General features: G+C 41.0%; 1 protein-coding gene across 1 annotated transcript in view; it reads right to left on the bottom strand.

Annotated features, from left to right (window-relative positions):
- LOC136857411 (U6 snRNA phosphodiesterase 1) overlaps positions 1–26,510 on the bottom strand; it is a 97,477-nt gene that overhangs the window by 69,461 nt on the left and 1,506 nt on the right. Inside the window, exons 2-3 of the mRNA XM_068225174.1 lie at positions 6,612–6,806; positions 6,390–6,529 (exon numbers count right to left, since the gene is read on the bottom strand). Coding sequence (XP_068081275.1) covers positions 6,390–6,529; positions 6,612–6,781 — 310 coding nt within the window. The 5' untranslated portion in view covers positions 6,782–6,806. The remainder of the gene's footprint in view (positions 1–6,389; positions 6,530–6,611; positions 6,807–26,510) is intronic.

The raw sequence follows: 26,510 nt of genomic DNA, 5'->3' as shown, positions 1-26,510 counted from the left end.
TACAACACCCTAACAGAATCAGGATCAAAATTCAGGACAGGTGTCGGTGAGAAATCAGTACGAGTCACATGCAGGTAGAACAACCGAGGGAAGATGAAGAACAGGGAATTGTTGCCGAGAAGTTTGGAAGTAGGAGAAAGGGAAGAGGTAGGAATTGGGAAATGTAGTGGAAAGGAAAAGACAGGTGGAACAGGGTCATGGGATGGATAAAAGGGAGGAGGAAGTAGCTTCTGCAGCTGTCAGGAAAGATAGGACTGACCAGGAGGGGAGGGGATCAGATGAGGTGGGTAGGGTTGAGGCTCTGGTAAAGAGGGATTCTATCGTTAGACATGTCGGGAAAGTGTGTGGAGGAAAGGGTACCAGAGTAGAGTGTTATCCAGGAATTAGGTTAAGGCAGATGTTGAGGAAAGTAGAAGAGAAAGAGGAGGGAAAGGAGAAGGTGGTAGTGTTTCACGTTGGTACTAACAATGTAAGACAAGCAGGTATAAGTAACAAAATAGTTGGGGATGTGTGGGATCTGGTAAATGCAGCACAGAGTGGAATACCGTGTAGGAGGGATACTGACTGGAAGATGATTGGGGATTTAAATGACACTATGGAGTGGGTATGTGGGAAACTGGGAGTGAAATTTCTAGATCCTAATGGGTGGGTAGGATATAGGGATCTGCGCTCAGATGGTCTTCACTTAAACCGCAGTGGTACATATAAGTTAGGAAATTTGTTCAGAAGGGTTATAGGGAGGTACACTCAGGGAAACAAGGTGGCCTAGGGAGCGGTGTTAAGGGAACAGGCAACTGGAAATCAAGTAGGGATGACATAAAAACGTTAGTGCTCAACTGTAGAAGTATTGTAAAGAAAGGAATAGAATTAAGTAATTTAATAGATATATATACTTACCAGATATTGTAATAGGAGTTAAATCATAGCTGAGAAATGATATAATGGATGCAGAAATTTTCTCACGGAACTGGAGAGTGTATCGTAGAGATAGGATAGGAATGGTGGGAGGGGAAGTATTCATTCTAGTGAAAGAAGAATTTGTAAGCTACGAAAAAGTTAAAGATGACAAACACGAAATTCTAGGGGTAAGGTTCATTTCTAAAGATAATAGGCAACTTGATGTTTTTGGAGTGTACAGACCAGGAAATGGTAGCGCAGAAACTGATTCAGAATTATTTGATAAGATAATCAGCTATGTGGGAAACGATAAGGAAAGGAACGTGATCGTAGCGGGTGATCTCAATTGACCAAATGTCAATTGGGAAGGTAATGAAAATGACAGGAAGCATGACCAACATATGGCAAATAAGTTAATATGGGAAGGGCACCTGATTCAGAAAGTGATGGAACCAACTAGAGGGAAGAATATTTTGGATGTGGTGCTGATAAAACCAATGACCTCTATAGAGAAACCGAAGTAATAAATTGTATTAGTGATCACTATGCTGTTTTTGTCGTAGTTAAAAATAAATATGAAAGAAAGGGAGGTATTAAAATTAGGACTGTTAGGCAGTACCATATGGCTCATAAAACAGGCATGAGGGAGTTTTGAATAAGTAACTATGATTGGTGGAAAACGGTAAATAAAAATGTAAACAGACTCTGGGATGGGTTTAAAGCAATTGTTGAGGAATGCGAAAATAGGTTTGTACCTTTAAAGGTGGTAAGGAATGGTAAAGATCCACTATATTATAACAGAGAAGTAAAGAGACTAAGAAGGAGGTGAAGGTTGGAAAGAAATAGTTAGAAATGGCTGTGGAAGTAAGGAGAAATTGCAGGAACTTACCAGGAAATTGAATCTAGCAAAGAAGTCAGCTAAAGATAACATGATGGCAAGCATAATTGGTGGCCACACTAATTTTAGTGAAAAATGGAAGAGTATGTATAGGTACTTTAAGGCAGAAACAGGTTCCAAGAAGGACAATCCAGGAATCATTAATGAACAAGGGGAGTGTGTATGCGAGGATCTTCAAAAGTCAGAAGTATTCAGTCAACAGTATGTAAAGATTGTTGGTTACAAGGATAATGTCCAGATAGAGGAGGTGACTAATACTAAAGAAGTATTAAAATTTACCTATGACAGCAATGACATTTACAGTGAGATACAAAAGTTGAAAACTAGAAAAGCAGCTGGAATTGATAAGATTTCTGGGGATATACTAAAGACAATGGGTTGGGATATAGTACCATATCTGAAGTACTTGTTTGATTATTGTTTGCATGAAGGAACTTTACCAAATGAATGGAGAGTTGCTATAGTAGCCCCTGTATATACAGGAAAGGGTGATAGACATACAGCTGAAATTTACAAGCCAGTCAGTTTGACATGCATTGTATGTAAACTTTGGGAAAGTATTCTTTCTGATTATATAAGACATGTTTGCAAAAGTAATAACTGGTTTGATAGAAGGCAATTTGGGTTTAGGAAAGGTTATTCCACTGAAGCCCAACTTGTAGCATTCCAGCAAGATATAGCAGCTATTCTGGATTCAGGAGGTCAGTTGGACTGTATCGCGATTGACCTGTCTAAGGCATTTGATAGGGTAGATCATGGAAGACTACTGGCAAAAATGAGTGCAAATGGACTTGATAAAAGAGTGACTGAATGGGTGGCTCTGTTTCTAGAAAATAAAACTCAGAGAATTAGAGTAGGTGAAGCTTTATCTGTCCCTGTAAAAATTATGAGGGGAATTTCTCAAGGCAGTGTTATTGGACCTTTATGTTTTCTTATATATATCAATGATATGTGTAAAGAAGTGGAATCAGAGATAAGGTTGTTTGCAGATGATGTTATTCTGCACAGAGTAATAAATAATTTACAAGATTGTGAGCAAATGCAAAATGACCTCAATGGGTTTTTTTGTTGTTGTTGTTTTTTGCTAGTTGCTTTACGTCGCACCGACACAGATAGGTCTTATGGCGACGATGGGACAGGGAAGGGCTAGGAATGGGAAGGAAGCGGCCGTGGCCTTAATTAAGGTACAGCCCGACCATTTGCCTAGTGTGAAAATGGGAAACCACGGAAACCATTTTCAGGGCTGCCGACAGTGGGGTTTGAACCTACTATCTCCCGAATACTGGATACTGGCCGCACTTAAGCGACTGCAGCTATCAAGCTCAGTACCTCAATGTTGCGAGATGGTCAGTAAGCAACGGGGATAAAAGTCAGGTTGTGAGTTTCACAAGTAAGAAAAGTCCTCTCAGTTTTAATTACTGCGTTGATGGGGTGAAAGTTCCCTTTGGGGATCATTGTAAATACCTAGGTATTAATATAAGAAAGACCTTCATTGGGTTAATCACATAAATATGATTGTAAATAAAAGGTACAGATCTCTGCACGTGGTTATGAGAGTATTTAGGGGTTGCTGTAAGGATGTAAAGGAGAGTGCATATTTGTCTCTGGTGAGACTCCAACTAGAGTATGGTTCCAGTGTATGGGACCCTTACCAGGATTACCCGATTCAGGAACTGGAAAAAATCCAAAGAAAAGCAGCTCGATTTGTTCTGGGCGATTTCCGACAAAAGAGTAGCGTTACAAAAATGTTGCAAAGTTTGCGCTGGGAAGACTTGGGAGAAAGGAGACGAGCTGCTCGACTAAGTGGTATGTAAACTCTTTCAAGATTAAAATTATGGTGTCCACTTTTTCAATACAAATATTTATTTTTAGTGGTTAAATTCTACATGAATTAAACACACCAGTTAGGGACATGTTTCGCCCTAGTTATACGCATCTTCAGCCTATATTAATCTTAAGGTCAAGAATAAAAACTATAAACATTGGAACTTGTAGTAAACTAACTTAATACTAAATACAATTGTCTAATGCTATTTACATAGTTTACAATATGTACAGTATGTACAATATGTGCATTAACTTTGCCAGAATTTATGAACAATGAATTAACTTATTTTATAATGACTAGACTTCCAATTGTGGATTGGATTGATCACAGCGGTAATTGGGGTTTCTCAAATTGTATTGACTAGAATTTATCACTGCTGAGTTGGGGTTTCTTCAGCTGTTAGATTAGTTACTTGTAAGTGGTATGTTCCGAGCTGTCAGTGGAGAGATGGCGTGGGAGGACATCAGTAGACGAATAAGTTTGGATGGTGTCTTTAAAAGTAGGAAAGATCACAATATGAAGATAAAGTTGGAATTCAAGAGGAAGAATTGGGGCAAATATTTGTTTATAGGAAGGGGAGTTAGGGATTGGAAAAACTTACCAAGGGAGATGTTCAATAAATTTCCAATTTCTTTGCAATCATTTAAGAAAAGGCTAGGAAAACAACAGATAGGGAATCTGCCACCTTGGCGACTGCCCTAAATGCAGATCAGTAGGGGTTTGATTGATTGATCAGCGGAGGGGAAACGCCCAACAATCCTTGAATGCCAACGAGCAGTCCAGAACCCATCCCTCGTAAGCTCACCATAGGAAAACAAGATGCCGTGCCATGAGAACAGCCATGGTAGGAGGTGTTGGAAGGAGAGGTGCACTGAAATCTGTGCTGCGTCACCCATCAGCTGCACGCGTACCAAAGCAAGAAATGGGTTATATTCAGGGGTGTGACTGTAACAGCCCTCAGTGCAGTCCCTAGTGTCCAAGAGATGCTAATTATAGGCTACACCAGATGAAGGAACACCCAGCTACTGGGCAGTCCAGGCAAACCGCCGACGAACAGTAAAACGGCCTGTGTGTCACATCTGCTGCGAATCCATCCCCCAACCGAAGAGAACGTGGCACTCGTAATCCAGTAGCGAGAACACAAATAAGCAGCCACTGCAGAAAAACAATCAGGTGACGCCACCGGTACTCCGTAATACCTCAGGATCTGAGTGGCACTCTTCGAGAAGCAGCTGGCCCACCACCTGGTGCAGAACAGCAGATCTGTGTTCTTCCAAGGGGGGTCACCAATTGGTAGACTCCTGTACGGAGACATTACATTAACAGATTAACACTAATTATTTAGACAATCAAGTTGAATAATTGTTTAAAGTAATCTAGGAAAAGAATAAATAACAAGATAGTTCGAAACTGACTAGATGGTGCCAGATGGTGCTGCGAGTGTTAGGTCCCTTGATAAACACCACAACCCTAAGCATGTTCCCTCATGTTTTCACTACCCAATACTGTCTCAGGGGATTTTTTTAATTTTATTTTTCTAATGATATTTGTTCATGGCATCGATCTATGAAGATTTATTGCCGCTACTTTCACCATTTGAGAGGAACCTGTGCGTAAGTGGAAATGCGGAAGTGTAGTGTTGAATGCGAGGCAAGGAACATTAAGGACGACACAAACACCCAGTCCCCAGGCCAGGGATATTAATTACAATTAAAAACCCCTGACCCGGCCGGGAATCAAATCCGGGGCCGCCGGGTGACAGGCGGACACGTTGCCCCCTACACCACGGGGCCGGACGTCTCACGGAATACTAGAGGCCTGATGACTGCTTTGCAGTTTGAACCCAAAACTCCCTTTGCTTATCCCCAGCCCAATGGTCTTATCTAATCAATCCAGACCAATGATCTTGTCACTAGCTAGACCCAAGTTCGTAAGCTGGCAAACTGTGATGTCGTGTCTCACATGTTTTGGATTCCTAACCTCTCCTTTCTGTGCAGTAACCATTAAAATGTTTACGACCCAGCTCGATAGTTGCAGTCGTTTATGTGAGGCCAGTATCCAGTATTTGGGAGATAGTGGGTTTGAATCCCACTGTCGACAGCATTGAAGATGGTTTTGTGTGGTTTCCCATTTTAACACACCAGGCAAATGCTGGGGCTGATCCTTACTTACAGCCACGGCTGCTTCCTTCCTACTCCTAGCCCTTTCCTGTCCCATCATCGTGACGTAAACCAACTTGTAAAAAAATTTTTTTACTGTTTTACCAAGTTAGGTAATAGAGGTGAAATTATGGAAAGAAGAAGCAGCAACTTTTTACAATATTCATGCCTTGAAGATGACAAGTTCCTATTTAACACAAAAGGAAATTTAATCAAATTATTTATTTTTTGTGTATGGTACTCTACTTCCATAGAGGAAGAAGGCATTTTTCCATGCCAGTTCAAAAATGGCCCATTCATGCACCAGCCCCACACGAGATACCAAGTCAGTGTGTGTGCGTGCGTATTCTGTCCTTATTTTAACTTGTGTAAATGAATAGCTGAAAATGACAGTCAAACGGTCGAAACTAGTCCTATTCGTAAAAAAGGTATATGTATTAATTGGAATAAAACAAAGTTACAAACTAAGATTGTAAAATGCGAATACGCCTACCAAGTGAGCTCATGCACTCACGTATGAACAGCGTTTTCGAAGGAACCTACTGTAATTCCAACTAGCATCCTATGTATAGGGAAAGAACCGAAACATATTCATGAATATACTCACACGGTATGTATACAAAAGTAGACCAGTTCCCCCTCTCATGTGGAAATGATCGGATACGACCATCGTGAAGTTCAGGATTGTCATCTATTTCGTCAATGGCTGACGAAAATAGTGATTCCAAGGCAGGCGGAAGAGGTAACCTGTAGCATGAGCGACGTAATGTACACGCGAAAATAAAATAAAATATGACAAAAGCATTGCACTAAGTACTAAGAAAATTACCGTGTCGTATGGGAGTCTTCTGTCTTAATTTTTTTCATTTTTTCAAACTCTTCTCCTTTCCCCATTCTCTTAGTTCTAACTCTACTGCTAGGCACATCATCATCGTTTTCGCTGTCACTCGAATCGTAAACATTTAACAAACCCAAAGCACCCCTTGAGGTTGCCGCCATATTTCCAAGTTCTTTCTTTCTTGAGTAGTGATGGGCGATATTTCACGAACTGTGATTTTTTCACTGATATCAATAAATCACGAGTAACGACTGTTACTTTCTACGCTATCACTGTGATCAGCCGTGATTTCAAGATTTCACTTCAAGTGATCACCGTACGCCCTCTTAACTCCATATACCGAACTAGACCTCCTCTGCGAACCATGTGACCTTGCCGCGGTGGGGAGGCTTGCGTGTCCCAATGATGCAGATAGCCGAGCCGCAGGTGCAACCATATCGGATGGGTATCTGTTGAGAGACCAGACTAACGAATGGTTCATCGAAAGGGGGGTAGCAGCCTTTCGGTTGTTGCAAGGGCGGCAGTCTAGATGATTGACTGATACGGCCTTGTAATAATACTCAACATGGCTTAGCTGTGTTGATACTGCTACACGGCTGAAAGCAACGGGAAACTACAGCCGTAACCACCTCCCGAGGACATGCAGCTCTCTCTGTATGAAAGATGTACTGATGATGGCTTCCTCCCGGGTAAAATATTCCGGAGGTAAACTAGTCCCCCATTCGGATCTCCGGGTGGGGACTACACGAGAGGGGGCGATCATCAGGAAGATGGATACTGACATTCTGCGAGTCGGAGCGTGGAATGTTAGGAGTTTGAATCGTTGTGGTAGGTTAGAGAATCTGAAAAGGGAGATGGATAGGCTAAAGTTAGATGTAGTTGGTATAAGTGAAGTACGTTGGCAGGAAGAACAGGATTTTTGGTCAGGCGACTACCGAATTATCAACACGAAAGCAAACAGGGGTAATGCAGGAGTTGGTTTAATAATGAATAAGAAAATAGGGCAGCGGATACGCTACTACGACCAGCATAGTGAAAGAATTATTGTCGCCAAGATAGACACCAAACCAATGCCCACCACAATAGTGCAGGTCTATATGCCTACTAGTTCAGCGGATGATGAAGAAATTGAAAGAATATATGAGGAGATGGAAGATTTAATACAATATGTCAAAGGTGACGAGAATCTAATTGTGATGGGAGACTGGAACGCAGTGGTAGGCCAAGGAAGAGAAGGTAGCACAGTAGGAGAATTTGGATTGGGACAAAGGAACGAAAGAGGAAGTCGGCTGGTTGAATTCTGCACTGACCATAATTTAGTCCTCGCCAATACTTGGTTCAAACACCACAAACGACGGCTGTATACGTGGACGAGACCTGGAGACACTGGAAGGTATCAAATAGACTTCATTATGATTAGGCAGAGATTCAGAAACCAGGTGTTGGATTGCAAAACTTTCCCAGGAGCAGACGTGGACTCTGACCACAACTTGTTGGTCATGAAATGCCATCTGAAGTTGAAGAAATTGAAGAAAGGAAAGAATGCAAAAAGATGGGATCTAGACAAGTTGAAAGAAAAGAGTGTGATGGATCGTTTCAAGGAACATGTTGCACAAGGACTAAATGAAAAGGCCGAAAGAAACACAGTAGAGGAAGAGTGGAGAGTCATGAAAAATGAAGTCAGTAGGGCTGCTGAAGAAATGTTAGGAAGGAAGAAAAGATCAACTAAGAATCAGTGGATAACTCAGGAGATACTAGACCTGATTGATGAACGACGAAAATACAAGAATGCTAGAAATGAAGAGGGCAGAAAAGAATACAGGCGATTAAAGAATCAAGTGGATAGAAAGTGCAAGGTAGCTAAGGAAGAATGGCTGAAGGAGAAGTGCAAGGATGTCGAAGGCTGTATGGTCCTGGGAAAGGTAGATGCTGCATACAGGAAAATCAAGGAAACCTTTGGAGAAAGGAAATCTAGGTGCATGAATATTAAGAGCTCAGATGGAAAGCCACTTCTAGGGAAAGAAGACAAAGCAGAAAGATGGCAGGAGCATATCCAACAGTTGTATCAAGGTAACGATGTAGATAATTTCGTTCTGGAACATGAAGAGGCTGTTGATACTGATGAAATGGGAGACCCAATTTTGAGGTCAGAGTTTGACAGGGCTGTGAGTGACCTAAATAGGAACAAGGCACCTGGAATTGATGATATTCCCTCTGAATTACTGACTGCCTTAGGAGAAACCAGCATGGTAAGGTTATTTCATTTAGTGTGCAAGATGTATGAGACAGGAGAAGTCCCATCCGATTTTCGGCAGAATGTTGTTATACCTATTCCCAAGAAAGCCGGTGCTGACAGGTGTGAAAACTACCGCACTATTAGTTTAGTATCTCATGCCTGCAAAATTTTAACACGTATTATTTACAGAAGAATGGAAAAACAAGTTGAAGCTGAGTTGGGGGAAGATCAATTTGGCTTCAGAAGAAATGTAGGAACACGTGAAGCAATCCTGACTTTACGTCTGATCTTAGAGGATCGAATCAAGAAGGACAAGCCCACGTACATGGCATTCGTAGATCTAGAAAAGGCATTCGATAATGTTGATTGGACCAGGCTATTTATGATTCTGAAGATGATAGGGATCAGATACCGAGAACGAAGAATTATCTACAACCTGTATAAAAATCAGTCTGCAGTGATAAGGATCGAGGGCTTTGAAAAAGAAGCAGCAATCCAGAAAGGAGTGAGGCAAGGCTGCAGTTTGTCCCCTCTCCTTTTCAATGTTTACATAGAACAGGCAGTAAAGGAAATCAAAGAGAAATTTGGAAAGGGAATCACAGTCCAAGGAGAGGAAATCAAAACCTTGAGATTTGCCGATGATATTGTTATTTTATCTGAGACTGCAGAAGATCTCGAGAAGTTGCTGAATGGTATGGATGAAGTCTTAGGTAAGGAGTACAAGATGAAAATAAATAAGTCCAAAACAAAAGTAATGGAGTGCAGTCGAACGAAGGCAGGTGATATAGGAAATATTAGATTAGGAAACGAAGTCTTAAAGGAAGTAGATGAATATTGTTACTTGGGTAGTAAAATAACCAACGATGGCAGAAGTAAGGAGGACATAAAATGCAGACTAGCACAAGCAAGGAAGAGCTTTCTTAAGAAAAGAAATTTGCTCACTTCAAACATTGATATCGGAATTAGAAAGATGTTTTTGAAGACTTTTGTGTGGAGCGTGGCATTGTATGGAAGTGAAACATGGACGATAACTAGCTCAGAAAGAAAGAGAATAGAAGCTTTTGAAATGTGGTGTTATAGAAGAATGCTGAAGGTGAGATGGATAGATCGAATCACGAATGAAGAGATACTGAATCGAATTGGTGAGAGGAGATCGATTTGGCTAAATTTGACGAGAAGAAGAGATAGAATGATAGGACACATCTTAAGACACCCAGGACTTGTTCAGTTGGTTTTTGAAGGAAGTGTAGGTGGCAAGAACGGTAGGGGTAGACCAAGGTATGAATATGACAAACAGATTAGAGCAGATGTAGGATGCAATAGTTACGTAGAAATGAAAAGGTTAGCACAGGATAGGGTGGCATGGAGAGCTGCATCAAACCAGTCTATGGACTGATGACTCAAACACACACCGAACTAGAATGTTGCTACCTAAACTGTGACTGTGATCCATGTTGTGATCAGTCGTGATATCACCAAATACAAATACTGTATTTGATATCACGACATGTGCTGCCGCAACGGTATCCACGCGAAGCGATGCGTTCAAGGAAGCAGCATCGACATGATTACCGACAATATGGACATTTGATTTTATTTTTTAAGGACGTCAACATATTGTTCAGTATATAATGTATTTGTAGGAATTGAGCACATTCCTTCCGAATATATTAACAACTGAAACACTTATAATCCTCGGTATCGCTTGCAATATCAGTTTTAGGAAATTGTCAGTTGACTCGCAGTGTGGTATTATTTTTAAGCGCGCGTTCAAAAAAATCGTGGTACACGGTACTCTCCTAGAATAGTAACAAACATGTATTTCTCCTGTATTTTGGAATGCCCGGGGGCATATTGTCACTGGAGCTCAGTATTAGGAGGCAAGTTGACTGAAAAGACGTTTTCTAGAAAAAGGAAGAACAGTGACCTGTAGCAGTCCTTTAAACAAGTGGATGAAAACTTCACATTATGTAATATGTGCAAACAGCAATTGTCTTAAAAAGAAGTACTTCAAATCTGAATAAACATTTGGAATGCAAGCACCTCTCACTTGCTTTGCCAGAAAGCAGTAGTCAACAATCGACATGTATCTGATGATACAGACCTGGGATTTTAGACTCTAAAAAAATGTTTTAGGCACCTAAAATGGCCTTTTATAGGTTTTTAAAAGAGAATATAGGCACTTCAAATATGCTTTAAAAATAGGCAGAAAATAGACTTTAAAATATGACAATATAGACCTACACTGTAATGTGATATACGGTACTTTTTTTTTTACATTAAGTACAGTAATGTGGTATAGGCTACCCTTTCTAAATAGGAATAGTTGCAAAATGAAGGCATAATTAAACAGGCATTTATTACAAACAGCTATGGATTAGGAAACAAAAAAATTTTCATCAATACTGTACTAAAATGAAATTAAATGCGGAATACTGGTATGCGTATTTATTTGTGAGGAACATTCCTACTGCACTTTTCAGTCGTAGTTTGCTTTACAGTACATAACAATAATCTTCTCCAAATTCTCCACAGTCAGGCTGTCTTTTGTCTGTTAAAACAATTTTAAAAGCAGAAAAAATGTGCTCTACACCTACAGATGTTGGAGGGGCATAGCAAAATTTACCTACATTTTTCAGTTCAATTTCACTAGGTAGGTCTACTTTTCCCCATCCATTACCTAATGTACCCTTTCCTGCACTGAATTACCTAGATTCTACAGCAAAACACTAGCCCACCTGTCTTTTATTCTATCCCTTACTTTACCCCTAGTACTTTGTATAATATTCTCAGCTTCCTCAATTACAAAATATATCTGTTTGAGACTCTACTTTTTTTTCTATTTTTGTAATGATTGACTGGAAGAAATGAAACATTTGCCTGAATATATGCAATGTCTCTCTGAACACTGGAATAATCCTTTAGCAGATCTTTGCCCATACGACACACATGCAGAGTTGTCTGTTAAAGGCATATTGTCTATCACAGATGTTCCATATAATACCGGGCAGCTTCCATTGAGGAACCCCAACGGCTGATGATTGGCTGTGGTGGAAAAGAATAGAGGGGAATTTCTCTCAGAAGATGGCTATTCTTGATGGAAGCTTACAGAACACTCTCTTCGTTGTTTAAATCAGATTATTTACTGCAGGCAACTTGGCCCTAACTATTTTTGTGAGTCTGTGCAAGGCATGGGCCATGCAAGTAACAGTAACATTAAAGAGAGGTAGAAAGTTTTAACGAGAGGTAGAGTAGCAATCATGTAGGAAGCAGCATTGGAGACAAGGAGAAGGTCTTTATAATCATCAACACTCCCAGGATACAACAACTGGAACCCCTTGTTGATGATGTACACAATGTTTTGCTCTATTTTCTGAAGCTGCTTAGAACAAAGGAGAGCAGTAAATGCCAATTGGGTTCCAGTTTTCCTACTATAAGATTAGCAATGTACCTGCCCACAGAGTTGCTGGTTTTGTCCACATACAACCCTATGTAAGGACTCCCAAATATCCTCCGTGACTGGCAAAATTACCTCCTATACCTAAGTAGTTTTTCTTTAATGTAGATGTTGAAAGTATGTGTTGTTGGTGTATTTCTGTAAACAAATCTCTGAAAACATGACTATGCACAGAATTCCAGGGGATATTTTCAGCAACTAGGGCTCTAAACATATGAGCATAGAAACTACTGTGGATTGTGGGAGGTATACTTTGTGTGAGCAGAGTCTGTCCAATGTTACTTTTCATGGTTGATTTTGCTTTGTGACTCGCACTATCAACATGCTCTTGTGAAATCTAAAACACAATAATGTGATGAAAATTACAGACTAAGATAAGGAATAGCTAATGAATAAATTCTGTAATTTTGAATTATTTCATTTAAACCACTATTACTCTAAAGTTAATTAAGAACAAGAACACTCCAGGCCTTGAAAGGTCTTGGCTTTCATTTACAGCTTCTGCGCAGCTCTAGGCTTGCAGATATTAGATAGTCGTGTGGTCAGCACGTCACATCCCTCAAGTGTATTGCCGTGCCTCTGAGACCGCTGCTCATTGTAGCTTCCCAATTGCCCTCACGCAGCTGGGTCAACGCCTTTCCATACCTTACATTTTTCTAAATTACTGCCGGTACTATTATCTAGGGAAAGGTGCACTGGTATTGTTAACCTTACATTAGGTGGCTGAGAATAGTCATTCATCATCATTATATTTTTCACTTGTGCCAGATAAATGTGTAGAATTTCATTTCCTAGCACATACCAAATAATCGGTTACAGTATAAAACACGACTGTTGCCAATATTGATCCTATTTTTTCCTTCACATATTGGCTGAACTTCGGCATGTCTACAAAAAAAGAATGTAAATTGTACCGGGCGGTACACCTCCACTCCGCTAATTTAAAATGTAATTTAAAATGTGCGCCTGTTGAAACTCCTCTGCTGGAGGAAGTCTGAACTTTATTGACAGTATTAATTTTCTACCTTCTCAGAAGATGTCACCACGTGGAAAATTTTGAGTTTTTGAACTGTGTCATTTTTGATGTGTTTTTGTTTCGCTTGAAGTAAGAAGTGTGAACTTTCTCTTCTAGAGGACACTACTGAAGATCTACAATAGTGCAACCTAGTGCGGAGTCAAAGAACTATTTTTTTGGAGAAAATTTAATTTCAAGAGTTTGTTCTTTGTTAAATTTCTTTCTATCATTGTTTAAGTTGGCAATATTTACCCCTTTCTTCCCCTTGTTATGAATGTATCCAATCCCGAATTTCTTCAATTAATTTCTATCCAATCAGTTGTATCTTCCCCCAACTTGAATCTGTTGCGGGGTCCTATCCAATAAAGAGTTTGTGGGAGGGTGTTTTCTTTCCCCTAACGCCTAGAAACTTCCGCGAGAGTATTTAAACTGCTGATTTTTGGGTCTCTAGGCCACTTCTGTTCCATCTTTCAGTGTGTTAAGTACATAGCAGGGGGCGGGAAGCGCCTCTTTCTTCTCCAGCCGTTCAACACAAGGTAATGGCCGATTAATAACTTCTTTCTTTGCTAGCTCAGCAGTTTAACTTTCGGGGCGGGTTCTAAGCGTTCAACCATGTAACCTTTTCCTAAAATGTAACTTCTCTTTTCATCTATTCTCTTGTAAAACGACATATTGGGATAGAGAGTGTTAACCCTCTCGAGCTCCCACTCACATTGTCTTGAGGTGAACTTATTTTCTCAACCTATTTTTCGTTAATGTAAAACAAATTGTTCTTTTCTTAAGTCACCTCTTTAGCATGGGATTAGCCCTTGTATTAACGGCCTAGTGCCAAGTAGGTCTTAATCAAAGTGTATTAGGAGTGCAAGTTCGCCTCCTCTCAAATTGTTATTTTAGAGGTCATTTAATTAACCTGCTTTTCTTTTAATAGACCTCAGTAGATTGGGTATTTTACCCCTGAGTTTATGTCCGTTGAGGACAACTTGAAGGTGGAGTTTGGTGTGGCCTGGGAGAGGCTTAAATTTTGAGAGCGAGTGGCTCTTTTGAAAATTCTGGGTTGTATGCCTCATGGAGGTTTTTCAGTATAATTTGGAGCAAGGGCTCCTAGGTATGAATGGGGTTTTCTCCCCCTTTGTTAAAACTTGTATTTGGGGTAAAACTGAGCTGATTGCCCAAGCATTGTGAAGTCAGGGCGCGAAGCCCAAATTCTGTAAATATTGTAACTAACCCCTTTTGAATTGCTACTTTGTACCTGCCATGCTTGTTATTTCTTTGTTTTCGAAAAGAAAATATAACCTTGTTGAATTTTAAATTAATTTTACGTCGCACTATAATTTCGTAGCTTGAAACCCATTCACACCCGCACCTTCTTTCACCTCTACCTACCACGGAAAAGTCCGTAACAAGTGGTAGCAGAGCGTGGTTGAATGGGTCTCAATTTAGCCCCTTTTGACGGCTAAATATTGTTTGTTCCGAACTCTAACTATTTTCCCAGTTGCTGGAATTTTTTGAGTTTTTCACAATTGGTCTGTCATCATGCCCGGCCCTCGCGACGTTCTCCTTCTTAACTATTTGCGTAAGGAGGAGTTGATCTATGAATTAACTATCAGAAATGTGCAATCTGGAGGCACGGTTGCAATAGACACTAACAAGCTTAGAGAGTCCCTTGATTTGCCCATTTCCATCCCCAATTTGGGAGAGAAAGAAATTGACGACTCTCTTTCCACGATCACGGAGAATATTACTGGGCTAGCTTCTGTAGTTAGTTTTATGATGAAAATGATCCGTCTCCTAATCAAATTAAGCGTGTGCAAGGCAGGCTATATCATTTTTCGAATAGGGTTAACGATCTGTTGTCTCTAAAACTGAATGATGTTCAGAGGAAGGAAGCTAGTACGCTCCTGGAAAATATTTCCGAATTATCTAGTAAGGTCACTCAATTGTTAACTGGGGAAGTTCCTCCCAAATCTGATCAACCCACCATAGTAAATGCAGGTAGTGAGGAAGCGCCTCCCAAGGGAGAAGTTAATAGAATAACCGTTGCTGCTCAAACTATCCCTGCCCCATTGGACAACGAGTCTGAACGCCGTGCATCGCTGAGTAACATCCGTTCTGAATTAACTTCCTTGCCATTGAAACCTTTACCTACTATGTCACCCGGGTTTAGTAGCTTGCCTCATCCATTGGCAATGTTGCTCAGAGGTATATCTAAGTTTTCCGTTAATACCACCAGTGACGTAATTTCATTTTTAAGATTTCTAGTGGAATTTCAGGATCATGCCCTTGTTTTTTCTCTATCTCCATGTCAAAACTTGCAAATTATCTATCCGTATGCTATTGGTATTCTCTCTGATAAAATCGTAAGAGCCATTGCCGAGCAATCATCTATTGAGGATTTCCATGCCCATTTGCTAGCTAACTTCATCCCTGCTAGGGCCAGGTCCTCCCTTATTCAGAAGTACTATTATCGTGTACAGCGCTTGGATGAAAACTTGGCTGATTTCATACAGGACATTAAGTTTTATACTAGGGTGTTTGCCCTTCATTTTCCTGAAGATCAGATTGTACAGGCTATTGTAGAGGGAATTTCACCTCCCTATAGGTCATATTTGTGTTTCGCGGCGTGCCCGCAAACTTTCTCGGAACTTGAAGCATTGGCCGTCTCAGCGGAAGGAGTTAGATACGCCGATTCTTTGCGTGTCGCGAAAGAACCCCCGCCTTCCATTAGTAATACTCGGCCTCCACCTCGCCGATCAGTCACCCCCCGTAAATGTTATGCTTGCGGGTCGCCTGACCATCTGCGCAATAAGTGTCCTCTGATCAAAACTAGTAGGGCAAATAATGGAGCTGGTTCATCACAAGGCTGTTTTAAATGTGGGGCTTTCTCACATATCGCAAAGAATTGTCCCAATTCGAATAGCACCCCCTCCTGCTCAACTTCTGGTGTAACTTCTAACAACAATCAAAAGTGACTAGTGGCTGCGGCTGAGTCAACTAATTCTGCTTCCCAAGGCTCAGCCCCTGGCAAAAAGGTCGAGAATTCAGGGAACGATAAGTCTTCGAATACATCTTTTGAATGCCCCAAAGAGTGTCTTAGGATTGCGGCGGATACCCCCGCACCTGTTCCTTTTCTTAAGATTGAGTTAAATAACGAGCCTATAACAGCTCTCTTAGATTCAGGCAGTGTTTGTTCGATTATTTCGGCTGAATGGTATTCTAAATTGAAATCGGTTTGTAAACTTCCTGACTATGTCTCTTCTCCTGTTCAATACGTTTCGGCTAATTCATCTCCATTAGAAATTCTAGGTTCCTTACTGGTCAAGATTCGTATTTTTAAGTTTACATGGAAAATTAAATTGTTTGTGGCCAAGCAATTGTCTTGCCCCATTATATTGGGAGCTGACTTTATTTCTCACACTGGTCTTGAGCTCGATCTCCAGTCTAGGTCGTGCACATTCAAATTTGCTTCTAGTTGTAAAATACCACTATTAAAGTGTAATTCTGTGTCATGTTCTCCTATTTCGCCTACCCAGGATGAGATGTTGTTAGACCTTAGACATCTACCTGAGGAGCAGGCTGATAGTATTCGCAAACTGTGTCAGTCGTTTCCCGAGGTGTTCTCTGATACTCTTGGTGTTACTGACCTTATTGAATACAAAATTGAGGTCACGGATTCGATTCCTGTCCGTTTTCCACCTTATAGGCTATCTCCACCTAAAATGAAGGCTCTGAAAGAAATTATCGATCAGATGTTGAAGGATGGTATTATTAGGCCCTCTAAGTCGGCGTATTCATCGCCTATTTTTCTAGTCCCGAAACCCCAAGGAGGCTTCAGGCCTGTCATTGATTACAGGGCTCTCAATCGGAAGGTGGTGTTGCAATCGGTGCCCCTTCCTGACCTTCATTCTTGCTTTTCATGGTTTCGTAAGGCCAAGTTCTTCACTATCTTGGACTTGAATCAGGCCTATAATCAAATTCCCCTTGCCGAAGAGTCTAAACACCTTACAGCGTTTGCCACGGACTGGAATTTATATGAATACAACCGCGTGCCTTTCGGGCTCCCCACGGGGGCAGCTGTGCTCACTAGGATACTAGATAGGGTCTTCTCCGATATCAAATTCGAGTACTTATATCACTATTTAGATGATGTCGTCGTATTTTCAGAGACTTTTGAAGAACATCTAGATCATTTGCGAGAAGTTCTCGATCGCCTTCGTAAGGCTGGGTTAACTGTTAAGTTGTCCAAGGTTGCCTTTGCTAAGCCCTCTATGTCATTCCTAGGGCATATTGTGTCACCCGATGGTGTAGCAGTCGATCATTCTAGAACACAGGCCATCCGTGATTTTAAACCTCCCAAGGACATTAAAGGCATCGCCAGGTTTATTGGTATGGTGAATTTCTTCAGAAAGTTCATTCCTAACTTTGCTAATAGAGCGGCGCCATTAAACCTTCTTCGTAGGAAAGGCATCAAATTCGAGTGGGGACCTTCTCAACAAGCCGCTTTTGAAGACCTTAAATTAGCGCTTTGTAATGCCCCTGTTCTTGCTATGCCTGATTTCTCGAAGAAATTCATTGTCCAAACCGACGCATCGTCGTCAGCAGTAGCTGCAGTCCTTCTTCAAGAGACTGAACTAGGGAGGCGACCCATCGCCTATGCGTCTAGGACATTGTCGGCTCAAGAAGCCAAGTATTCCATCTATGAGCTCGAAGGTTTGGCAGTCTTATTCGCCTTAGAAAAGTTCCGTCTCTATCTGGAACACGTCAAATTCGACCTGGAGACAGATAATCAAGCATTAAGCTGGGTCTTAGGTAGGCCGCGTCGTACTGGTCGTATAGCCCGCTGGGCTATTCGTATTTCCGCCTTCCAGTTTGATGTTAGACATATCAGAGGTACCGAAAATGTTGTTGCTGATGGACTCAGCCGTATGTTTCATAACGACGTCGAGACCCACGAAACGGTCGACAGTTCATCACCTCCCGAGTCCATACTATCTGGTGTTAATGCCATCTTAACAGATGCTCCCATGCTTTTTAGGGATATTGAGAAATACCAACGTGAAGATCCGACGCTGGCTCCGATAATGGAAACCCTTTCTTCTGGGGAACATGTTGTCCCTTATGTTCTGAGGAATGGTGTTCTATGTTGCCCATCGAGGCATGATAGGATGATGAAAGTTGTCGTTCCAGCTGTTCTTGTACCTATGATCTTCAAGTATTATCATGAGACCCCATTAGGAGGGCATCTTGGAATCTTTAAAACTCGTGAGAAGATTCGTGAAATGTTCATCTGGAAAGGTATGGACGGTGAAATCCGTGAACTTGTAAAAGCTTGTAAATCTTGTTTGCTCAGTAAACCCACCATGTCCACCAAGGTAGGCTTTTTGTCTTCGCATCAAGCGTCGCGCCCCATGGAACGTCTGTATATCGATTATGTAGGACCCTTCCCCCAGTCAAAGGGTAATGCTAACAAGTTCATCTTTGTGTGCGTAGATGGTTTTACCAGATTTTCTTGGTTATTTCCGACTAAGCTGGCTACCGCTCAGTCTACCATTACCTGCTTAAATTCTATTTTTGCTTCTTTTGGTCCGTGTCAATATATTGTATCTGATAATGCTAAGGCTTTTACATCTAATTTATTTCGTAAATTCTGTTTTGACTTATCAATCTCTCATGTAACTACTTCTGCTTATTACCCTCAACCATCTCTGGCTGAAAGGGTTAACCGTAATCTCAGGTCAGCACTTATTGCCTATCATCATGAAGATCATTCCAGGTGGGACACGTCCCTGCATTGGATAGCTTTTGCTTTGAATTCGGCGGTTCATGAATCTCACAAGTTTACTCCAGCTTCTTTGATGTTCAAGTTTGTTCCCAACTCGCCGCTCTCTAACCTCTGGTCTCTGAATGACATTCTACCCGAGACAATAGATCCGGATAACATTAAAGATCTTTGGAAGAAGGCTAAAGCTAATCTTAAAGTGTCTCATGAAAAGGTTAGGGAAAGGTATGATCGTGGACGGAGACCCACCACTTTGAAGGTAGGTGACCAGGTGATGGTCAAGAATTTTGTTCCCGCGGGCAAGCTTGCCCCCAGATTTCATGGGCCATGCATCATTCTCGATTTTCTTACGCCGGTTACCTTGTTAGTAAGCAATCCAGCCACTGAGAGGATATTTAGGGTTCACCTGTCACAGGTGAAACCAGTGTAAATTTTGTGTCAACTTGCTTCATATAATTTGATAGGAATATGAAGGTTATATTTTTTTTGAGTTCCACTCTTAAGGCATTCTGCTCCTTCTATTTTATTTTATATGTAAGCATTTCTTGTAAACCTCCCCGATTGTTAAACTGCCTTCCTGTCCTTACCTCGGCCATTACCACGCTCCCGTCTCCTGCTTCAATACACACAGTGGCATAACTCAGGCCATGGATATTGGCACGCCGCTGGCCCCTCAACCTCTCCATAAGCCTGTATCCTCCAAGAAGATGATAGTCCAACACAATTCTGCCGCCAAGCTTTAATGTTTCAGTGCCCCCGCAGCCGCGCGGCGCCGTGCAGCAACTGGAGCTGAGGACGGGCCCCCTCGGCCCCAGCGAGGACGACGTGTGCACGGCGAGCCGGAGCTCTCCTCCCGGCCAAGGCTGATGTGCGGCGCACAACCTGCTACTTGCCCGCAGCCTGTATATGTTCACCGCGGGCGCGGCGTGCTTCAACACCTCTGCTCCCCTCATAGTGCGGGCGAGCGGTATCTCAGGGTACTTGAGGGGTCCGAGCGGCCTCCTTTGGACGCAAGCCGCAACGGCCGGTCTGGCAATCCCACTTCATCACCATCTACTACATGAACAGATACCATAAGTAATGACTACACTTGGGAATTCAACTGCAATATTTGGTGGACCTTGAAACTTTTTTTTTCTTCACTTTCAAGTATAAAAAGTTATCTTCAGAAATTCAACTTCTACAAATATAAAGACTTTACTTCATCTGCAACAACAAATTTTGAAACCAAATCAACCCAAATTAAGAAAATCTTATAAATTTTTTGGCAATCAATCTTCATACCCACAGCATAACTTGGACCTTGTTTCAAACTGATTTCATGTGTCATCCCTGGAGGAACTTTTTTGGGGGGGAGGTCTGTACCGGGCGGTACACCTCCACTCCGCTAATTTAAAATGTAATTTAAAATGTGCGCCTGTTGAAACTCCTCTGCTGGAGGAAGTCTGAACTTTATTGACAGTATTAATTTTCTACCTTCTCAGAAGATGTCACCACGTGGAAAATTTTGAGTTTTTGAACTGTGTCATTTTTGATGTGTTTTTGTTTCGCTTGAAGTAAGAAGTGTGAACTTTCTCTTCTAGAGGACACTACTGAAGATCTACAATAGTGCAACCTAGTGCGGAGTCAAAGAACTATTTTTTTGGAGAAAATTTAATTTCAAGAGTTTGTTCTTTGTTAAATTTCTTTCTATCATTGTTTAAGTTGGCAATATTTACCCCTTTCTTCCCCTTGTTATGAATGTATCCAATCCCGAATTTCTTCAATTAATTTCTATCCAATCAGTTGTATCTTCCCCCAACTTGAATCTGTTGCGGGGTCCTATCCAATAAAGAGTTTGTGGGAGGGTGTTTTCTTTCCCCTAACGCCTAGAAACTTCCGCGAGAGTATTTAAACTGCTGATTTTTGGGTCTCTAGGCCACTTCTGTTCCATCTTTCAGTGTGTTAAGTACATAGCAGGGGGCGGGAAGCGCCTCTTTCTTCTCCAGCCGTTCAACACAAGGTAATGGCCGATTAATAACTTCTTTCTTTGCTAGCTCAGCAGTTTAACTTTCGGGGCGGGTTCTAAGCGTTCAACCATGTAACCTTTTCCTAAAATGTAACTTCTCTTTTCATCTATTCTCTTGTAAAACGACATATTGGGATAGAGAGTGTTAACCCTCTCGAGCTCCCACTCACATTGTCTTGAGGTGAACTTATTTTCTCAACCTATTTTTCGTTAATGTAAAACAAATTGTTCTTTTCTTAAGTCACCTCTTTAGCATGGGATTAGCCCTTGTATTAACGGCCTAGTGCCAAGTAGGTCTTAATCAAAGTGTATTAGGAGTGCAAGTTCGCCTCCTCTCAAATTGTTATTTTAGAGGTCATTTAATTAACCTGCTTTTCTTTTAATAGACCTCAGTAGATTGGGTATTTTACCCCTGAGTTTATGTCCGTTGAGGACAACTTGAAGGTGGAGTTTGGTGTGGCCTGGGAGAGGCTTAAATTTTGAGAGCGAGTGGCTCTTTTGAAAATTCTGGGTTGTATGCCTCATGGAGGTTTTTCAGTATAATTTGGAGCAAGGGCTCCTAGGTATGAATGGGGTTTTCTCCCCCTTTGTTAAAACTTGTATTTGGGGTAAAACTGAGCTGATTGCCCAAGCATTGTGAAGTCAGGGCGCGAAGCCCAAATTCTGTAAATATTGTAACTAACCCCTTTTGAATTGCTACTTTGTACCTGCCATGCTTGTTATTTCTTTGTTTTCGAAAAGAAAATATAACCTTGTTGAATTTTAAATTAATTTTACGTCGCACTATAATTTCGTAGCTTGAAACCCATTCACACCCGCACCTTCTTTCACCTCTACCTACCACGGAAAAGTCCGTAACATAAATAATAAAATGATTATGTTTGTACGCCTAGAAGTAAATTGGCAACGACCGTGTCTGCAATGCAACCAAAATGTAGGCTGTTTAATAAATGCAAAACCTTAGGTGGGTGATTTTCTTATAAATGTTTACACAGAGATAGCCTAGTCACAATAACAAGGCATTATCTTGATCACAAGCTACAAGTAACAAGCAGCACGGACGATGCGGTGACTGTGATCACGTCACGACTAAAAATCACTGATATCAGAAAATCACGATATCAAATCACGCTGTGACTCACAAATCACGGTATCGCTCATCACTATTCTTGAGGAGGTATAAATAGCTTTTGCTTGCTTGCTGATGCTTATGGGCTGTGTCTACGACATTTCACCCAGTCAATACTCACTTACGCATGTAAACACACTAGTATAAATGAAAACACTTCAATTCAATAATTGATGCTTGAACTTGCAAGTAGAAAAACACAAAACACGAAACTTCACTATATCACATAACTACCCCAATTTGCTAGTATAGACTGTTGTCATACGGGAAACTTCCAATCTTGCAATCACACTACGTCTAAAGTTTCACCCACACGAAGAATCCAAAATAGCACTCACAAGTAATACACTAATGATATGAGGAATCACTCAAATGGAACCTGAGAAAGCATGAGTAATTCTCACTGGATGTTATAGACAAAATTATAACACGATCTTGGCTTCATCTAGAAACAAATTTAGCACTCTAATAATCTCTTCTGTAGGATTACAGAGCAAACAAAAAACACTGGTAGGAAAAACCTGCTTAAGTCGCTTGAGGTTAGCCAGAAGTTTTTTACGGGGGTTAGCATACAAAGAACATTCAAAGAAGATGTGGTTAGAATCGCCATTACGGATATCTGTACCACACAAACAGTTGGTATCTTGCGTTAAATGGAACCGTGATCGATATTGTGGTGTAAGGGCATGATTAAACCGTAACCGAATGATGTTAATAATATGTCGTCTAGTATAAGATCCTCGTATAAACCAAGGTTTAACTAAAAGTCCTGGTTGTAAATGATAATAAAATTTACCTTTGACTTGTGCAGTTTGTCGGAAGAAATTCTGCCATTCTGAACGCCCCTCCTGTCGAAAAACAACTACATAATCAGAAGCTGGAACTATATTGTTAGTGTGCGGAACAGGAAGACGAGAAGCTTGTTTTGCAGAACAGTCTGCTTTTTCATTACCGGCGAAACCCACGTGACCTGGTACCCAGACTAAAGTTATGGAAATACCGACATTGTCAAGCATATAAAGGATACTCTTGACATTGTAAATATACCAATTATAGGATAACTCATTAGAAACCAAAGATTGTAATGCACTTAGCGAATCCGTATAGATTGTAGCTCGCGTATATCCCTTTCGCTGAACAAAAAGTAAAGCTTGCTGTATGGCAAATAGCTCCGCCGTAAAAATCGAACAGTCACTAGGCAAACCATATTGTTCACTAAAATTTAGAGAAGGTATATAATAAGCGGAACCGACTCCATTGATGTTCTTTGCCCCATCTGTAAAAATGTGTATGCTTCGTGGAATATGAGAAAATTTCACCCGTTTAACAGGACATATCTCGATCCCCTGCAGACAAGGAACGGTAGTAGAGCCATTACGCATAGGCCAAATGATTTGAGGCTTAAAATAAGAAACCGGATAGGGTAAGGTATAGGGTAGTAAAGTAGCACTGTGTATTAAGGTACACTGCTTCGACTTCAATGTATTAAATGCATGAAACAATGCAGGCAATCTGCTTAAACCCTGTCGCCTAACTGAATAATACTCCGAGAGTAACTGTAACTTCGGAATCAGAGGATGACTTGTGAAGGAAAACTTTTTAAGTAAATATTTCGTCGCAAGTATTTTTCTACGTACTTGTAAGGGAGCTTCGCAGGCTTCAACTAAGAGGGCATTGGTAGGTGTGGATTTTAAAGCTCCAATACAGGATCGTATTGCCTGATATTGACAAGTGTTAAGAATATGCAAGTTAGTAGAAGATGCTACGTCGAAAATATGTGATCCGTAATCCAATATCGTCCTAATAGTGGTTTTGTACAGAGATAGCACCACAACGGGATCTGCCCCCCATTGCCTACGGGTTACGGCCTGTATGACCTGAATATACCGTTCACTCTTCGAACGCAAATATAAAAAATGATGTTTCCATGTAAGTTTTTGATCGATAAATAACCCAAGATATTTATGGTGGCTAACCACTGGTATTTCATACTGGTCAAAAGCAAGTGGCGATCGGTCATAGGTTCTGCGATGTGTAAATATCATTGCTCGACATTTCGCTATGGACAGATTTAACCCATGGGCCTCTAACCATGTTCTAGCTTCATGAAGCGTGAGACTAATTTGTTGTCTACAGAGCTGTAAATCTTCGTGTGTACAATAAATCAAAAAATCATCAGCATACGCCTGTATTCGAGCATGACGTAAAATGACCGTTTCAAAATCTTTCATATAAAGAGCGAAAAGAATACCACTCAGAATATCGCCCTGTGGCAACCCATTACTTACCTGCCGGGGCTGGAGTGTACAAGGCGTCGATTTAAATCGTAGTGTTCGATAAGTCAGAAGTTGTCGGAGAATGCTAATAAATCCCTCAGGAATCTTAAGAGTTGCAAGTTTTTCCCATAAGATGTTCAAAGGTACGGAATCATAAGCCCGTTGAATATCAAGAAAAACCGCTATGGTACTATGTTTTCTATGACGAGCTAATAGTAAATCGATAACAAAACTATTAAATGCATCAGATGTACTGCGTCCCTTAAAAAGGCATATTGATATCGAGGCGTCAAGTTATAGTATTCTAATACCCATAGGATTCTTCGAAGTAAGATCTTTAGAAAAACTTTACGGATGCACGAACCGAGAACTATACCGCGATAATTACTTACCTCTGTGGGTAACTGCTTGTTTTTAAGAATGGGGATTAAGAAAAATTCATTCCAACTAACAGGTGTACTGTGATTGCGAAAAATATCATTATACCTATTTAGTAATACCTTCTTTGCGCGAATAGGTAGTAATTGGAGCATTTGATAGGATACATTATCTGGACCTGGGGAAGAATTTGAGCATGAGTGGAGTACTGCTTCTAATTCCTGACAGTCGCAGGGTTGTAGCAATACGGAAAAACGAGCGTCTAGTGGGTCTTGGGAAGGCACATACTGTGGCACTACAAAATCTGGCGTCTCTCTAACAAGAAAATCTGATAATACTTGACCTGGGATGGTCTTGGCAGGGGAGTGCTGCGTCACTCTTGTGATTGCCCTAATGGCATTCCACAAGTCTGCAATTGGAACCTGGCGCGTGAAGGACGATATAAACTCCCTCCAAGCGTCACGCCGTTTTTGATGGAAAAGTCGGCGGGTTTGTGCCATGTGTCGTTTGAGCCGGAAGTAATGCTCAGGTGTTGCGTTCTGCCTATATTGTCGAAACAGTACTTTACGAGTTTGAATCAGCAAATGACATTCGTCATCCCACCACTTAACATGCACAGGTTTTCTAGAAGATAAAGGAGGTGAAGCGCTGATGGGGTGATGAAGGTTAATATAAGCTGTTAAAATCTGCAGTAAAGTTTGATATGAAAAGGTATTTTCCGGTATTTTTTGTAACGCGTCCTCAATGTAAGTGGTATATATTTGTGGTTTAAAACTCCTTAAAGATCGAATCATGTTATGTGAAACAGTGTGGGGGGGTGGAGAAAAAGGTCTGCCTACTCCATAAGAAATAACAATAGGGAAATGATCACTGGAATAAGTATCACTCAAAGTATGCCATGTAGCGATAGACACCATATTTCGCTTACACAATGTTAAATCTACTGCGCTAGGAGTGGCAGAAGGCGCAGTCAAACGCGTAGGAGAGCCATCATTCAAAATAGCAAAAGCATGGTTATTTACTTCACTAAGGAACTGTGTACCTTGAGGGGTATCCAAATGTCCTCCCCACAGGGTGTGATGAAGATTAAAGTCCCCAAAGATAAAAACATATTGTTCGGTAGTAAATTGTTGAAAGAATTGGTTCCATTGTCTCTCAGTAATGGAATATTCAGGAGGACAGTAGATATTCACAAGTAAAAAATGCATATAATATAATCCTATAACATATGTATGGGGTATGGCCTGAATGTTCGAATGGATGCGATATGTCACGGATGAGTGGACCAAAAAGGCAACCCCACCGTAACCGGGTCCATCATTACGTAAAACTGTGTAATTTGGATACTTGATGCGAGTCTCTATATGAAACCAAGTTTCTTGTATAGCTACAAAGTGAGGTACTGTTTCCTGTATTAATTTATATAGCTCATGACGCTTGTTCATGAGACTTCTAGCATTCCATTGAGTGATTCTGATCATAGAATTGAATAAAATTACAAATCCTGTCCCTTAACTGGAATACATTATGAGCTAACGCGGGGTGATCACCCAATAATTGTACTAATTGCTGAATAGATTGATAAAGACCACTTTGAAGATGTTCTCTTTGCCTA

Source organism: Anabrus simplex, chromosome 1, assembly GCF_040414725.1.
Source record: "Anabrus simplex isolate iqAnaSimp1 chromosome 1, ASM4041472v1, whole genome shotgun sequence".
Classification (NCBI taxonomy): domain Eukaryota; kingdom Metazoa; phylum Arthropoda; class Insecta; order Orthoptera; family Tettigoniidae; genus Anabrus; species Anabrus simplex.
This window is presented reverse-complemented; position numbering and strand designations above follow the sequence as displayed.